Source organism: Artemia franciscana, chromosome 9 (assembly GCF_032884065.1).
Source record: "Artemia franciscana chromosome 9, ASM3288406v1, whole genome shotgun sequence".
NCBI classification, from domain to species: domain Eukaryota; kingdom Metazoa; phylum Arthropoda; class Branchiopoda; order Anostraca; family Artemiidae; genus Artemia; species Artemia franciscana.
The window spans coordinates 47,289,839-47,308,892 of record NC_088871.1 but is presented as its reverse complement, the minus strand read 5'-3'; the positions used below and the strand labels follow the sequence as shown (position 1 = coordinate 47,308,892).

The following is a 19,054-nucleotide window of genomic DNA, read 5'->3' as shown; positions in this document are numbered from 1 at the left end:
ATTTTGATCTTTTCAACTTCGCTTTTTACTTGCGCAAGTACGAAATGCCTTTTTTTGAATTAATGGACGTAAAATATGGCTTAGTGTGAATATGAGCCTAGGATTGAGTGGTTGTTCAAGTGTAAGTATCTTTTCTTGTGACATTCAGTGAGCAAAAATCAATGATAACTTGAGATTGAGTGTGGGTTTCAGCCTGAGAGTTAAAGTGAATATGAGTGAGTGTAAAAACCAGGGTGAATGTGAGTATGAGTGGTCCCTTATGCTGTATCAGCAACCAATTATTACAGCCCTCCGTGGGTGCAATATTGCGGATATATTACTTAGGGTGCGCATTCACTTGGGTGAAATACTCTTAAACTTCGTGCGCGATCTTACTGCTATAATTTTCTGTGTCTCCAATCTTCCGGGTACTACCTGCCGAGGGTGATGTATTTTTAAGACCCTTGGGTGCACACAAGGCTGTATCCAGTATTTTTGTTCGAGAGAAGCTATCTGGGGGGGGGGGTAAAAACTTTAAAAATGTATCAAAATTTGTTTATATGCATTTTTCTTATATTTTTACTAGTTGACGAGACTTGGGGGAGGGGGAGGTGCTCAAACCCCTTAAGCCTCTCAATGGATTCGGCTTTGGGTGAAAGTGAATTGACTCATTGAGCAAAATTTTAATTTTCTAGGACCAAATTAAAATAAATTCTGGTTTCATTCGTCATTCGACCAATTCTGTCCTCTCTACCTAACGCTTCACGTTTTTAACGTTTTATTTTAAAATAAAAGTCGAATGACGTATTTATACCTGTTGTAATAATATTACTTTAAAACAAAAGTTTACTTTTCAGTAATCAACAGAGATTTTTCAGCAATAAAGATTTCAATTTGCCGTAGTTTTTACTGCTTGAATCTATTTTACAGTTTATTTAAAATCTGAATTGCATTAGTAAACTAATGATATGAAAACAGTTTTTTTTCAGATTTCTTATTTACCTTTTATAGCAATAAAGTGATTATATAATACTGTCCTATAGGAAAACTTTAATTTAAAAACAAGCGTCATTTTACCCAAGGTCTGTAGCGAAAATAGCGAAAGTGTTCGGTTCGCTACTTATATTATTAAACAAAAAAAACAAACAAGTTTTTTAAATGAAAGTAAGGAGCGACATTAAAACTTAAACGAACAAAAATTACTCCGTACATGAAAGGAACTTTTACTCCTCAACGCCCCGTTCTTTACGCTAAAGTTTGACTCTTTCTCTTAACTCTACATTTTAAAACAGTAAAAAACTTAAGCGTAAAGAGTGGGGCGTTGAGGAGGAAAAGTCCCTTTCATATACGGAGTAATTTTTGTTCGTTTTAAGTTTTAATGTTGCTCCTTACTTTCATTTTAAAAAACTTGTTTTTTTTGTTGTTTAATTTCTGGACGTTTTTTAATTAATAATTTTGATCTGTTGACTTTGGGAAAAAATGAGCGTGGGAGGGGTCCTAGGTGCCCTCAGATTTTTTTGGTCACTTAAAAAGGACACTAAAACTTTTAATTTCCGTTAGAATGAGCCCTTCTGCGACATGTTTATGCCAATAGTTACATCGAAAGAATTGCATTTTAATGCTATAATATAAGTTTCATCAGCATATAAGTTTCATCAAGATTAGTCTTACCCGTCAAAAGTTACGAGCCTGAGAAGATTTGCCTCATTTTAGAAAATAGGGGAAAATACCCCTAAAAGTCGTACGATCTTAAAGAAAATCACACCATCAGATTCAGCGTATCAGAGAACCTTGCTGTAGAAGTTTCAAGCCCCTATCTACAAAAATGTGGAATTTAGCATTTTTTGCCAGAAGACAAATCACGGATGCGTGTTTATTTGTTTTTTCTTTGTTTTTTCTTTTTTCCCAGGGGTGATCGTATCGACTCAGTGGTCCTAGAATGTCGCAAAGGGGCTCATTTTAACGGAAATTAAAAGTTATAGTGCCCTTTTCAAGTGAACAAAAAAATTGGAGGGCACCTAGGCCCCCTCCCACGCTCATATTTTCCCCAAAGTCACCGGATAAAAATTCTGAGATAGCCATTTTATTCAACATAGTCGAATAAACTAATAACTATGTCTTTGGGGACGCCTTACTCCCCCGCAGTCGCCGTGGGAGGGGCTGCAAGTTACAAACTTTGACCTGTGTTTACATATAATAATGATTACTGGGAAGTGTACAGACGTTTTCAGGGGGGATTTTTTTGGTTTGGGGGGAGAGTTGAAGGGGGATTACGTGGGAGGATCTTTCAATTGAGGGACGTTTTATTGGGGAAGATACTTTCAATGGAGGCGGCGCAGGATTTTCTAGCATTATTAAAAAAAAACAATTAAAAAAGAAATATGAAAAGTTTTTTCTACTGAAAGTGAGGAGCAGCATCAAAACTTAAAATGAACAGAAATTATTACGCATATGAGGGGTTTACCTCCTCGTAATACCTAGCTCTTTACGCTAAAGTATTTTTAGTAATTTCAACTATTTATTCTACGGCCTTTGTGATTCAGGGGTCATTCTTAAGGAATTGGGACAAAATTTAAGTTTTAGTGTAAAGAGCGAGGCATCGAAGAGGGGTGAGCCCCCTCATATACGCAGTAAGAACATACGAATATAAAAGTTCGCTACGTAAGTTAATTCATAAGTTACGTATATTTTTTACTTATGAAAACGTTCGTAAAAAATTTAAAGTTATAGTTGCCTTTTAAAGTAATCAAGAAATTGGAGGGCAACTAGGCCTCCTCTCTCGCTCCTTTTTTTCAAAATCTTCCGATTAAAACTATGAAAAAGCCATTTAGCCCCAAAAAAATTAATTTACAAAGTTTATTTTAATTATTTATGCATGGAGAGCCAAGATAAAAAATTTATTATTAAATAGCAATCGCTCTTTACGCTAAAGTTTGACTCTTTGCCACAGTTCTACTTTTTAAAATAATTAAACACTTTAGTGTAAAGAGCGAGGGATTGCGGAGGGGACAACCCATTTCATATACGGAGTAATTTCTGTTCGTTTTAAGTTTTAATGTTCCTCTTTACTTTCAGTTAAAAAAAAAATAGTTTTTTTTTTATTTAATAATAATACTAAGTCGCTTAGACTAGGAATCAAACAGGTCGTGGTAACGAACTGTAGTAAGAAGCGACCCGGCTCAATAGTAACTGAAACTCTAAAAAAACCCAGAATTTTGATACCAATAGATGCATCAAAACAATCGGATTGTAACGCTGATATTAAGTATGTGTAAGTTTCATCAAATTTAGGCATACCCATCAAAAGTTAGGAGCCTGAGAAAATTTGCCTTATTTTCAGAAAAAGGGGAAATACTTCCTAAAAGTCATAGTAAAAAAGTCAATGAAAATCACACCATCAGATTCAGAGTATCAGAGAACCCTACTGTAGAGGTTTCAAGCTCCTATCTGCAAAAATGTGGAATTTTGCATTTTTGCAAGAATAAAGATCATGGATGCACATTTGTTGGTTGTTTTTTTTTTTTTTTTGCAATGGTGGTCGTATCGACCCAGTTGTCCTAGAATGTCTCAAGAAGGCTCATTCTAGCAGAAATTAAAAATTCTACTTCCTTTTTTAAGTAACCGAAAAAATTGGAAGTCAACTAGACCCCCTCCCACGCTCATTTTTCCCCAAGTCATCAGATCAAAATTTTGAGATAGCCATTTTGTTCAGTATAGTCAAAAAATGTAATAACTATGTTTTGAGGACGATTTAATCCCCCAAAGTCCTTGGAGTAAAGGCTGCAATTTATGAGCTTTGCCCATTGTTTACTTATAGTATTGATTATTGTGAAGTATACAGACGTTTTCGCGGGGGATTTTTTTCAGGTGGCAGGCGGGTCAGGGGGAGAGGGTTACGTGGTGGGATTGTTCCAGGGAGGAATTTATCACGGGGGAAGAGAATTTCCATGGAGGGGGTGATGGATTTTCCAGCATTATTTGTAAAACAATGAGAATATAATATTAAAAAACAAGTTTTTTTCAACTGAAAGTTAGGAGCAACATTAAAACTTAAACCGAGCAGAAATTATTACGTATACGAGGGAGTTCGTTCCCTCCTCAATACCTCGCTCTTTACGCTAAAGTATTGTTAGCAAGTTCAAAAGAGCTATTTATTTTAATTAAACGACCTTTGTGATTCAGGGATCATACTTAAAGAATTGGAACAAAATTCGAACTTTAGTGTAAAGAGCGAGGTATTGACAAGGGGACGAACCCACTCATATACGTAATAAAAACATACGAATACAGAAGTTCGTTACATAACTTAATTCGTAAGTTACGTATATTTATTACTAACAAAAACGGTTCGTGAATAAAATTAAAGTTTTAGTGGCCTTTTTAAGTAACCAAAAAATTTGAGGGCAACTAGGTCTCCTCCCCCGCCCCTTTTTAGAAAAATTGTTTGATCAGAACTTTGAGGAAGCCATTTAGCTAAAAAAAAAAGCAAAAATTAATATGCAAATTTCATTTTATTGTTCATGTACGATGAGCCAAAATTAAAACCGGTATTAATTCAGAAACGCTTAGAAATTAAATAGAAAAACATTTTTTTAAACTGAAAGTAAGGACCGACATTAAAACATATAAGAACAGAATTTATTCCGTATTTGAAAGTGGCTATCCCCTCCTCAACGCCCCGCTCTATACGCTAAAGTTTGACTCTTTGTCACAGTTCTACTTTTTCAGAGGAATTGTCTACGGATAGTTTTAGGTACTCGCATGACTGGTCCTATGTTATTAAAAAAACCCACGAAAAATGTTGTTCATTTCTATTCTCCTGGGTTATAATGAAGAAAGGGGTTTGTGCGTTTACCACCAGAAAATCCCCCCCCCCCCCAATACATTAAAGTACTACCAGATAATATCCCCCACATAAAATATCCCTCGAAAAATAACCCCCAGAAACCCCCTACCCACTCTATAAGAAATACCCCCAAGGCTAGTTGGTCTCCAATCATTTTCGATTTATAAAAAAAGGCTACAATTCCCTTCTAAGTAACATGAGTATGGCTGACAACCCACACGCCTTCTGAAGATCAGAACATAATTTGCACTTTACTGACATCAAAATAAATTTTAAATGATTTTAAAAAATAGAGAAATATTAAGACTATATTCTTCTGAAGAGCTCCAATGTTTGGCAATCACTTGGGAATGTTTCGTTAGATTTTAGGTGCTTTTGTTTTCAGTTTTACAACAGTTTACATTTATTAAACATTTATTTATTAAACTTTTGCACGTAACTTTACATGAATTTGGACATTTAAAACTGGTTGACTGTTTGGTTATACTGTTTTGTCCTGGGTAATTGGATTGGTGAGTAAGGCCAAGACCTTGTTCTTGGTTAGTGGAATGCTATTTTCAATATTGGCCGACCGTTTGGATGTTGACATTCCATTCACATTTAAGAAGACTCCAAATTGTCCAAAACAAGGCAATAAGAATCCTAGACCTTTTTCTTAACACACCCCAGGAAGCCAAAAGAATTATCTGAAACTAAAATATCATTTTTATCTCTTTATATTCTTCATTTACAACAAATTTTTCATCTTAATATAGTCATATGTTTTTTAGAAATCCAATGTAGGGATAATTTTTGGGTTGAAGATAAACATAGCCATTTATCAAGAGCAAGGAATAAGTTTCTCTGTCCTTTTATCAAACAGTTCGTAGTAACGAACTGTGGTAAGGAGCGACCCGGCTCAATAGTAACCAAAACTCTTAAAAATGAAATTTTGATACTAATAGCTATATTAGAAGAATCGCATTTTATTGCTGATTTTAAATATATAAGTTTCATCAAATTTAGTCTTACCTATCAAAAGTTGCGAGCCTGAGAAAATTTGCCTTATTTAGAAAATAGGGGTAAACACCCCCTAAAAGTCATAGAATCTTAATAAAAATCGCACCACCAGATTCAGAGTATCAGAGAACCCTATTGTAGAAGTTTCAAGCTCCTATCTATAAAATGTGAAATTTTGTATTTTTTGCCAGAAGGCAGATCACGGATGCGTGTTTATTTGCTTGTTTGTTTTTTTATTGCTTTGTTTTTTTTTATTGTTTTTTCCCCAGGGGTGATCGTATCGACCCAGTGGCCCTAGAATGTTTCGAGAGGTCTCACTCTCACGGAAAAAAAAGTTCTAGTGCCCTTTTTAAGTGACCGAAAAAATTGGAGGGCACCTAGGCCCCCTCCCACGCTGATTATTTTCCCAAAGTCAATGGATCAAAATTCTGAGATAGCCATTTTATTCAGGGTAGTCAAAAAACCTTATGACTATGTCTTTGGGGACGACTTACTCCCCCACAGTCCCCGTGGGAGCGTTACAAGTTACAAACTTTGACCAGTGCTTACATATAGTAATGGTTATTGTGAAGTGTACAGACGTTTTCAGGGGGATTTTTTGGTTGAGGGAGGGGTTGAGAAGAGGGGGAACTTCTCAAGTTCCCCCTCTTCATATGTTGGGGGAACTTTCCATCGAGGAATTTGTCATGGGGGAAGAAAATTTCCATGAAGGAAGCGTAGGATTTTCTAGCATTATTTAAAAAAAACTGAAAAAGTTGTTTCACTGAAAGTAAGGAGAAGCATTAAAACTTAAAACGAACAGAAATTATTACGCATAAAATGGGCTCACCTCCTACTAATACCTCGCTCTTTACGCTATAAGTATTTTTAGTAATTTCAACTATTTATTCTACGGCTTTTGTGATTCAGGGGTCATTCTTAATGAATTGGGACATAATTTAAGCTTTAGTTTAAAGAGCCAGGTACTGACGAGGGAGTGAACCCCTCATATATGTAATAAAAACATGAGAATACAGAAGTTCGTTACGTAAGCTAATTTATAAGCTACTTATATCTTTTGCTAATAAAAACATTCGTAAAAAATTAAAAGTTCTAGTTGTCCCTTTAAGTAACCAAAAAATCGGTTGGCAACTAGGCTTCCTCCCCTGCTCCTTTTTTTCTCAAAACCATTCGATCAAAACTATGAGAAAGCCATTTAGCCAAAAAAATAAATATGCTAATTTCGTTTTAATTATTCCTTTGCGGAGAGCCAAAGTCAAAACATGCATTGATTCACAAACGTTCAGAAATTAAAGAAAAAAAAGTTTTTTAACTGAAAGTAAGGAGCGACATTAAAACTTAAAACGAACAGAAATTACTTCGTATATGAAAGGGGCTGCTTCCTCATCAACGCCCCGCTCTTTACGCTAATGTTTTATGCTGTTTTAAAAAGAAGAGTTGAGTGAGACAAAGAGTCAAACTTTAGCGTAAAGAGCGGGGCGGCGGATTGTCTTCGGGGGGGGGGATTTCTGTAGAAGTAAACGCCTAGAGCTTTATCCTTATGAACAAAATTGAGGTTGCTGCTAGTGTTCTATGACCATTTGTTCGATATGGACTCCTTCCCTCTGAAAAAGAGCCTTATTTGAAAATTATGATTGGGCAGTTACAAATCATTTTTTTTTTATTGTGAAAAATTTCGATTTTTCAAGACTCGTTTTGCAGGTAATCACGTAATTACACTTTCCTTTAATTTTGAAAGATTGTGACAAGTATGTTAAGTTATATATATATCGGACGATTTCGGCGTTCAGAATACAGCTTTAGCAGGGGGGATTAATTTGTATTTGTCCTATTTTTATAAAATATTTCGGGTAAAATATTGGTTTTGAGATAGCGTGACTGAGCCATAAGATGTTCAAACCCTTACGCCAGCCATTTTTGCATTGTAAAACATGCGCATGAATTAAAAAGAAATTTTCAAAATTGCTTATAATCTAGGTCAGAGAATAAATTGACAGAAATTATTTTCGACAAATAAACATCTATTAGTAATGCTGTCATTACAAACTTCCTTGACTTTCTCTAAAGAGACGTTACTTGCTAAAACGTGTCGTTAGTTACATTCTTCCGGATAATCTAAGACCTGATTGGTACATACTGCAAGTATTCTTTCTTTTTACTGTTGGAGTTTTTTTTAATGTTGATCAATGTGAGTTCCTTTCGATACTTATCGGTTATATAATAGACGCTATAAAATTTCGATACAAGAAACTGGTCAAGTAACGTCTTTATACTGTCGATCATTTGGATGGCAAATATTTCTCCAGGATAAGGGGTTGGTGCCCAAAACAAACAAAAAAAAATGCGTCAATGGACACACCATGACTTTGTACTCCGATGAGAAGCTACATTATTGGAAGTGTAACAGTAGGTCATGTTTGAAAGTTGTCAATTTGCGTGTCAATACGTGGTTTTCTAAAAGTAGAACACCATTTTTCATATTTTGTTTTATTTCATTAGCTTTATCAAAAGTTTGGGCTATATGTTTGCACGTTAGGGGTGTGGGTGGGGGTAAGGCATAGCATAAATTAAATACTGCAAAGGTTATTTACGCATTTAATATATGCAATGCTTTATCAAAGCCCCCCCCCTAATGTGCAAATATATAGACCAAATTTGTTTCTAAATTATAACATATTCATCATATTTTATTTCATTTCAATAGCACTAATCGAACTTCCCGAGTGTCTATTATATAACCGATAAGTAAGTTCCTTCTTCTACGTAGAAAGTTTCTGCTTGTCAAAGTTTCTTCTAGATCACCACAGACACTGGTCTCACACACATATGATTTTTTTTTTGCCACAACCATTGGTTTTTGGGTCAGAATTGCAATAATTGCAGCTGTATACGATCTTATGATAAAATATATTCTACCTGTATTCTAAAAATTATTGTCGAAGTCGATGAATCTAAACTTCTCCGATTAGTCGGACTTAAAAATCGAAAGCATATCTGAATTACTGACAGGTTAAACAGAGTTGATTAAAAAACTGATTTTGACCTTAAGCAGCCATGCATATTGCATATAAGACATGAAACCTTAACTTTGGCAAAACTTATTTAACCCTTCGATGTTGGTTCGAGTCTACTTTTCTCTAACTCTTTGTTTTGAAGGCAAAGTTCCAGCTATTTGAATGTTAAGCTTTTTAAAAGTAGGATCGAATTTTCTTATATATTCTTTGAAAGTGATCAATCAGAATTTTGGGAAGATACTAACAGTTACAAAAATTCACGAAAATATAAGGGCGAGTGCATTTTTCTAAGTCTAGGATGGGGGAGGGGGCAAAATGGTTGTTTTATTATTAATTTGTACAAGGAAAATGCCAAAAAAAACGTTTTTGATTGAAAATACAACAAAAACCACTTGTCAAGGACAGGAGCAAAAAAATCTAGGGGGAAAATACCCCCTCCTCCGATTGGTCTTCCTGAATATGATAATAAAATAATTTCCTTGAGTCTCATTTGTATATTGTATTTATGATTAGAATTTTAATTTTTATAACGCATAGTTTGTTCAAGTTCGAAAGGCCAGATGCCCCTTTTAGGCACCTGGAGGAGAAAAGGGCATATATAGATGTTTCAAAAGATCCTCTAGACCCTTAAGACCTATAATAATCATCGCTTCAACATGCTATTTTTGATTCTGATGTTTCGACTACAATATTTCGAAAACAAAATGTATATGCATAAACCCTGGTCATGAGGTTGGGAACCACAATAACAAAGTTTAAGTTCATTTTGTTCGCTTACGAGTTTTAGCGCTCGGTTTCATATCCTAAATTGGACACCCAGAAACAGTTTCTAATGGAATTAAAACACCCGTAAACCGTTAGCAAAATACACTTGATCCACTGTGGCCAATCTATTTAATTTTTTCCTGGTTTGTCCAATATTTATTAACAATGATATCCGAGCACATTTTGCATCGTACTTTGGTATTTCCTATCCCCTGTTTTCATCTAGATGGCTGCGCTTTTGTTCATTTTAGTTTCTTTTTTCCTTTTCATTGCAGTTTAATGTGGGTTGTGACCCAACTATTATAATTAAACTTGTGCTACGAGTCCTGTTCATACTTGTTGTATTTTTAAAGGTATAGGCTGTAAGATACTTATTTGAGGTTTATTCCATAGGACAAATTCGGTTGCCTCTGACATCAGAAGTATCTGATATGGGGTCAGTCTTTTGCTCAGTTTAGTCACTGAGCCTTATGCATCTATTGAGCCTCAAAAAATGGTTTTCATGAGGAAATCTTCCGAAGGGGGGAGATTTCAGATGGATGAGCAGCACCAAATAAAAAATGTTGCACACTTTGATGGTGTTGTTTCTTTTTTCGAAAATCGCTTTGTTTTATATATATTTTTTTTCTCGACAGCTTTGTAGGCTAGACTTCAGGTGACATTTCATTTTTTTTGCACAAAATATTGATTTTAATAAAGTAAAACTGTACAGTTGCACTTTTAAAATTATAGAAAATGACTTTACACTGCCAAGGGGAAGTGTTTGACCTTCTCACGATTTACAGATTCTTATGAGTGTAAATAAAAGTGAGAAAACTTAACTGTACCACAGGATGAAAAGGAGTTAGGGATTTGGGGAAAAGAATAACTTAACTGGAAAAACCAGGAACTGGTAGGAGTTGCATACTTGCCAAGAAAATGTTAAGTATGCTCGCCAATGTTAAGTAGGCTAGTTGAATTTAAGCTGGTGGCTTTCTAATGACATAGTTCTGTATTTTTTTTACTCTCCAATAAGTTTTAAAGTAACTGCAAAGACAAGCGTACAGCAGTTTAGGCTAAAGTTAAAATAGGAACAAAATCACCAACCACTAGATGGTGGTGATGCTATTCATTTTCCACATTATTCATAAAAGCCCTTAACCTATGAACTTCAAAGGGAATAGATACCTTAGAGGAAGACCCTATTTTGTCCACCATAAACATTTTTGGTTTGTTTGGCCAAACTATTTGAATTGATTTTGTGGTTCTCACATAACTTGTAGAGCTTGGATAAGAGATTTGAATAAACGACAGAAAACTAAAATCAATCTGCTTTCCCAGAAATGCTAAAGAAACCCATTTAACTTCTGTTATTCTATGCTGGAGTTTTAGTTTTGACGAAACTTATATCATTAGAAAGTGTGATTTTCTTTTTTTTCGATTAAGCTTAGAAGAAGTGTCTTTCTAAGGTTCAAGAAAGGATATTCACTAAAAGTGTTCTATCATGCTTTCTAGGAAACGCCAATAATCAGCTCAAATGATATTTCATTTGATCGATTTTACGGTTTTGAGAGTTCCCCATGGTGCAACCCACTTTGATTGAACATCTTTCCACCACAATTTTACTATCTTTTCAGTCAGATTTCATAGTCGGAATATAAATTCTCAGTTGCCACCCTTTCAGTGATAAGTAATTAGCTAGTAGGTCCTTTGTCTTTGAGACGGTTAGCCGACGTTGAGGCTTGCAAAATAGTTTTTAAGGGATCTAATCCTCTTTGTAACACGTCAGTAACACTTATTGGATTCAATTTCATCTTCTTTTTTCAGATGACTATGCTTGGCGGTGAGGAGCCTAATCATTGTCTATTCTCATTGTTTGTACTCCTTCTCATTCCTCAAATATCGATTCCTTCATCAACAGCATCTCTCACTTCTTTCAATAGCAGCCGGTTGACAGTTTTAGACGAACACATCATTTCTCATAATGACAACAGATTAACGAAGTCAACTGAGCCACCGACAAAGGAGAGTTTGAGAGAAGTAGAAAAGAAATCGTCAGAAAAGGTAGCAGTAGACAAAAAGACTAGTACGCTGTCTCTAAATACCCGTCATCGAAGAACTACAAGGAAAATACAGAAGCTGATTCGAAATCTTTTAGCGAATCCAGTGTTGCCCAAGCATGACTTGATTCTTTTACCGCCAATGGATTGAAATCTGTTTTCACAATTAATTTTTTTTATATTTATTGCATAAACCATCCGTTTCAATCTTTAAATATATATTTTTCAACTTCTAGAGTGGCCTCAGATCTGCTAAGTAATGTGTTTCAAGAGCCCTGGAAGGGGTTTATGTCTCAGTCATAGCGACTAGGATTGTCATGATAGAATAAAACTTCGTATTATCAAAAAGATTAAAACCTAAAATTCTCATAAAAAATTAATCTTTGAATTGGAAAAGAAAAGAGACTTTGAACTCTACCAATATGCCTTCAAAATGGGTCAAGTGGCCTCTGTTCGCCCGGGCAATGCTCGTATATAATAAAACATAGGGGCACATACGTTTATTCACCTTACTCCCCATAGAGTGGGGGGCTAATAAAAGTGCATTTATGCTATTATTTCCATTTTTCAAAGGGGGAAATTCGGGGCCCTTACCCCTTGACATATACGAAAAATTATAAAAGGTCTGAATTTACCTTCTATACCAAACGTCAAAAAGTGACAATACAAGGCGAGAAGAATAGCAATAGTAACAGAAATAGCATATAAAATAGAAATAGCAAAAGAATAGCAATAGCAAGAATAGCAAAAGAAAGATAAATACCTGGGCCAGCTGTTGATTGAAGTAAACATGAGAAAATGCCACCAAAAGTACTATACAGAGGAAGAGGAACGATACAAAAGCTTTAATCCGATGTTCGTCAGCATGCTGCTTTTGAACTAAGCTGGGAACACCCATCTAAAATTAATAAGATCGGTATATTAATCACATACTTTCACGATTATCTTTTTTTACACCTACTGTGTTCATTTGAGGAAGAACTGAAGTCAGAACCATTTGCAGAACTGGTAAAAACAAAACAAAATGAAAATATAGAAAACGGGTATAAAATTTCTTTTTTATACCCGTATTTGCAGAACTGGTAAAAATAAAACAAAATGAAAATATAGAAAACGGGTATAAAATTTCTACTGTGTTCATTTGAGGGAGAACTGAAGTCGGAACCATTTGCAGAACTGGTAAAAATAAAACAAAATGAAAATATAGAAAACGGGTATAAAATTTCCACTGTGTTCAGTTGAGGAAGAACTGAAGTCGGAACTATTTGCAGAACTGGTAAAAACAAAACAAAATGAAAAGTATAAAATTTTTACTGTGTTCAGTTGAGGAAGAACTGAAGTCGGAACCATTTGCAGAACTGGTAAAAATAAAACAAAATGAAAATATAGAAAACGGTTATAAAATTTCTACTGTGTTCATTTGAGGGAGAACTGAAGTCGGAACTATTTGTAGAACTGGTAAAAATAAAACGAAAGACAGCGGACAAATACTTTTTTTTTCACTAGTAATAATAAAAATCTAAATATTTCAGCTTTTTGTCCGGAAGCCTGTACCAACGTGGGGAAATCTAAACTAAAATCAACAAAATATATAAAGAAAAGAAAATAAACTAAAGCACAAACGATAAAAACTTACATCTTATAAATCTTAATACCTGTTTTCTTTTTTTTTTTCATTTTGTTTATTTGTAAAATGAAAGATGATGGTGTCTAAGAAGTTACTTACGTATAAAATTGATAAGTATTGGTAATATTGTCAATATTGGTCAAAGTAGCACAGCATTGAGCAACTTATATTAACAATCAATACACAACAAGATATTATTATCGGCACAATTAAACAAAAATTCTAGAGAGAGCAAGGGACCAACAGTTTTGTCCACAAGGTTTGTACTTTTTTAATCTAAATAAAAAAAAATCTTCCAAAGAGTCGTGAGCCTCAGTGGTAAAACAAAACTGGAAAATATTGACTATAGAATTACCAGTAAAAATTAGTTAACTTACAATAATTAGAATATCTGGCGAAACTATAGGGTACTTCGTTAGAAGTTCCTAACGATTTTAGGAAAACCTTAATTAAACCACTGTATAAGAAAGGTGATAAGAATAAGTGTCGTGATTCTTGAGGCATTAGTCTGGTCTCTGTAGGTAGCAAATTAGTTTGTAATATGATACTTTTTAGACTGAGAGATGCTTTAGACAAAGTCTTGAGAGAAGAACGGTGTGGTCTTAGAAAAAGTAGAGGATGTGTCTACCAAATTTTCACTCTTAGGTTAATAATTGAGAAGTGCCTTAGTTGTCAAAGACCCTTGGTCCTGAGTTTTCTAGATTATGAGCAAGCGTTCAATTCTGTTGATGGAAGAGCTTTAGTAAAGGTTTTATCCTTATATGGTATATTAGACAAATATATTAAAGGGATTAGTGACTTGTACGAGAATTAAATTGAAAAAAAAATTTAACTGAAATTAAGGAGCGACACTGAAAATTAAAACGAACAGAAATTATTTCGCATATGAAAGGAACCTTCCCCTTCTCAACACCTCCCTCTTTACGCTAAAGTTTTTTATTGTTTTGAAAATAGAGCTGTGAGAAAAAGTCAAACTCTAGCGTAAAGACTACCTACTAGAACTACCTAGAGAGCATATTCGACATTCTGTTACGACGTGGAATGATCTTCCAGCGAAGATTATTCCAAAATAGCCTTCTTCTATGTAGAAAAAAATTACCTGGATTTCATCATCATCCATACATCATCAGGTGAAAGCAAGGTAAAACTTGATGAAAAAACACGGATGACCCAAAAAATACATAACTATGTGCTAGCTCCTACTCCAAACAGCATTTAGTTGAGATTTGCACATATTTAGTGTCAGATGTCCTAATAACATGAATTTAGGGACCACCCCTGAAAGGAAAGATTGTATCTCAACCCCAAAATGCCTAAATTGAAGACTCAGTCTTCATTAGAGAAGTGGCTTGATTGAGATCCAATAGCCTTTTTTGATAGATGATCTGGCGACAATTTTTGACACTAGCTGGGTCTCGTATGGACCTCTAATAGTATTAAATAAAAAAAACTAGTTTTTTTTTACTGAAAGTAAGGAGCGACATTAAAACTTAAAACGAACATAAATTACTCAGTATATGAAATGGGTTGTCCCCTCCGCAATCCCTCCCTCTTTATGTTAAAGTTTTTAGTTGTTTTAAAAAGTAGAATTGTGGCAAAAAGTTAAATTTTAGCGTAAAGAGTGAGGGCTTGCGGATGGGACAACCCATTTCATATACGGAGTAATTTCTGTTCGTTTTAAGTTTTAATGTCGCTCCTTACTTTCAGTTAAAAAAACTAGTTTTTTTTATTTTATTTCTGAACATTTTTTAATTAATGCATATTTGATTTTGGCTCTCCGCGCATATATTATTAAAACGAAACTTGCATATTAATTCTTTTTTTGGCTAAATGGCTTTCTCTTAGTTTTGATCAGATGATTTTGAGAAATAAGAGGTGGGGAAGGAGGCCTAGTTGCCCTCCAATTTTTCGATTACTCAAAAAGGCAACTATAACTTTTAATTTTTAACGAACGTTTTTATTAGTAAAAAATATACGTAACTTAAGAATTAACTTACGTAGCAAACTTTCATATTCTTATATTTTTATTATGTATATGAGGGGGTTTGTCCCCTCGTTAATACTTCGCTTTTACACTAAATCTTAAGTTTTGTCCCAATTTTTTAAGAATGACCCATGAATCAGAAAGGCCGTAGAAAAAAATAGTTAAAATTACTAAAAATACTTTAGCATAAAGAGCGAAGTATTTATCTCCTCCTAAATACCTCGCTCTTTATGCTAAAGTACTTTTAGAGCCCCTCATATGAGTAATAATCTCTGTTCGTTTTAAGTTTTAATGCTACTCCATGCTACCAATTGAAAAAGCTTTTCCATAATTATTTTTTCATTGTTTTTTTTTACAGTAATGCTAGAAAATCTTGCACCCTTTTCATTGAATTTCTCTTCCCCCATGACATATTTCTCCAAGGAAAGATCCTCCCACATAACCTCCTCTCCTCAACCCTACCCCCCAAACCAAAAAATTCCCCCTGAAAACGTCTGTACACTTTTCAACAACCATTACTGTATGTAAACACTGGTCAAAGTTTGTAACTTGCAGCCCCTCCCCCTGGGACTGCAGGGGAGTAAGTAATCCCCAAAGTCATAGTTATTATGGTTTTATAAGTTTTATATAATACGACTATCGGAATAAAATGGCTATCTCAAAATTTTGATCCGTTCACTTTGGGAAAAAATGAGCGTGGGAGGGGGCCTAGGTGCCCTCCAATTTTTTTTGTCACTTAAAAAGGGCACTAGAACTTTTCATTTTCGTTAGAATGAGCCATCTTGCGACATTCTAGGACCACTTGGTCGATACGATGACCCCTGGGGAAAAGAAAAAATAAAAAATAAAAATAAACACGCACCCGTGATCTGTCTTCTGGCAAAAAATGCGAAGTTCCACATTTTGGTAGATTGAAGCTTGAAATTTTTGCTATAGGTTTTTCTGATACGCTGAATGCGATGGTGTGATTTTCGTTAAGATTCTATGACTTTTAGGGGGTGTTTCCCCATATTTTCTAAAATAAGGCAAATTTTCTCAGGCTCGTAACTTTTGATGACAAAAACTAAACTTGATGAAACTTATATATTTAAAATCAACATGAAAATCCAATTCTTTAGATGTATCTTTTAGCATCAAAATTCCATTTTTTAGAGTTTCGTTTACTATTGAGCCGGGTCGCTACTTACTACAGTTCGTTACAACGAACTGTTTGAAAATCGAAGCACTTACGCTTCTGCATTGCTTCGTCAATTTTAGACAACCTCTTCAAGTAGATATTTTGACGAAAAGGACTTAAGCATCCACTCCCACATTCAAACTAAACCCTCCAAATCGCGTAGTCTGGTTCCGATTCTCCAAAGGGATAGCGATGACACTAGATCTTACCAGGTTCCTTCCACCAGGTTTGGTCTATTTCCATCAACCTCTTCTTGACGAAAACAATTTAAGGATATTCCTCCCTGTTCTTTATAGTTCAGGTTGCGTCTAGGCACTCCAAAAGTACACTTAGGACACTAGCTCTTACTTTCTGTCATGTTTATTTGAGGTAACACAGACTTTTTATTCATAAATATGCAATGAGAAAATCCTGGAACTTCCCTATCCTTCTCTTTCCACCCACCTTTGACATTGATCAAAGCTTGGCATTTCTGCTGCTCAAGCTTGACATGTAGGCAAAATTCGATAAAGTATAATAAGAATGAAAGTCTGAAACAGAAAGATTCAGAGGTCTGGATTTTCCGATTTACCTTTTCAGAAATATTTCCCAGAAGCCTATAAGATGTGCAAGGTTTTCTAACCCTTGTCTCCAAGTGACAATTCGAAGTTTTACTCAATTCTAAAATTAAATTTTCCATGAAAAGTTTGCTTTTGGACCTGAGAGGGTTTTTATGGCACTTGATGTAAGGGGTAATTTCGGTAAAAATATTTCGTCAACTTTTGGTTGCATTGCAAGAGTACCCATGAGCTGATATATGAAGCCACTATAATCAGAAATGTTTCCCCTGAACGGAATGCTGGGAATTTCTGTATTTTCCCCCTATACGGATACGTTATTTGTGTTTCATTATCATTCATTTTTTTCCAGGAGTGATTGTATTTATCCAGTTGTCACTTTGAAAAAGATTTAATTTTTTACAGTTATGAAGCACAAAGGTGTCATATATATTGGTTTTTGGTATTCAAATGAAAATTAAGAATATTGAATTTTTATTTGATTTTCTTAATTTTAGTTTTAATGTTTTGCTTTCAGCAAACTACTTTGATAATGCGTTACTTTTCATAAAATCTGAGTCAAAACGCACTAAATATTTTGGGTGTTTGATAATCAAGTTCACAAATGTCAGTATTGTTAAAAAATAAACGTCCAATACTTTGGCATTGCTCAACAGAACGAATTGCTAGGAGTTTATATCTTAGTTTTTCTTTAAGCAGGCTGTTGTTTTGTGAATTTTTTGTAATTATCGACTTTTTTCATTTATTTTTATAATTTTACTTAAATTGAAATACTTGTCCCATTGCCTTTAGAAAAATATTTGTCGCTAAGCTTCATTAAATAAAAACAACAAGTTTTTTCAACTGAAAGTAAGGAGCAATATTAAAACTTAAAGCGAACATAAATTATTACCTAAATGAGGGTGTTGCTCCCTCCTCAGTACCTCGCTCTTCACGCTACGGTTATTCTGCACGTTAAATAAAGTTACTTATTGTTTTAATTAAACGACCCATGTGTTTCAGGAGACGTTTTTAAGGAATTGGGACAAAATTTAAACTTTAACATAAGCAGCATTGTGTTAAGGAGGGGGCAACCCCCTTCATACACGTAATAATTTAAGTTCGTTTTAGGTTTTAATGTTGCTCCTTACTATCAGTTGAGAAAACTTGTTTTATATTTAATTTCTGATTTTTTTTAAATAGGGTCAGGATACCCGAGTCCACCTCCACGGAAAAACCCCCTCCACGCATAAATATCCTCTGGGCAATTCAGTCCTGGAGAATATTTACCCCAGAAAATTACTCTTAACATCTCCATGCGTAAAATTGAACGGATAAAGAAAAAGCAAGACCTATAAAGAAATTTTGTATAGGAATTCTGGCAAGTTCACCCAGTGCAAATTTCCCCCGAAAATTTCCCCTCTGGAAACTCTCTCTCCCTGGAAAATTCTCTTCGCGAAAATCCTTTCAGCAGAAAATTTGATCTCCCCTCCCCATCCGAAAAATGTATCATACTTCCCAATAACAAATACTATGCTTAAGCAGTGGGCAAACTTTAAAACTTTAAAGGTCTTTCTCCCAGGAGCTGTAGAGGGTCATTTTGTCTCCAAAGTAGTTATTGGGCCTTTCAAGTATGCTGAACAAAAAATATATCTCAAAATTTTGATCGAACGATTTTGGGAAAAACTTGGCGTGGAAGGGGGCTTAGTTGGATCCGTTCTTTTGGTCACTTAAAAAACCACTAGAACTTTTCATTTCCGTTAGAATGAGCCCTCTCCCGACGTTCTAGATCCACTGGGTCGATAAGATTACCCCTGGGAGAAAACAAACAAATAAACACACTTAGATACAGTTCGGTACCACGAACTGCTTAATTACCCATCTAAACCAGAACAGAGATCATTGAAATATTGATCGTTTTTTTCTGCGTTACCAAAAGTAATGTATTCATAAAACTTTACAGTCTCAAGTGTAATTAAACAAATCGAAAAAGGTTTTTCAACTGAAGTAAGGAGTAAGTTTAAAACTTAAAACAAATATACATTAATCTGTATATAAGGGGAATTGCCCCTTCTCTACATTTTGCTC

At 34.7% G+C, this 19,054-nt stretch overlaps 1 protein-coding gene across 2 annotated transcripts in view; it reads right to left on the bottom strand.

The window, feature by feature from the left end:
* Positions 1–19,054, bottom strand: part of LOC136031494 (myogenesis-regulating glycosidase-like) — a 75,675-nt gene that overhangs the window by 26,015 nt on the left and 30,606 nt on the right. For both annotated transcript variants that reach the window (XM_065711143.1, XM_065711144.1), the window contains one exon: positions 12,406–12,540. In XM_065711143.1, the coding sequence (XP_065567215.1) occupies positions 12,406–12,540 (135 nt within the window). The remainder of the gene's footprint in view (positions 1–12,405; positions 12,541–19,054) is intronic.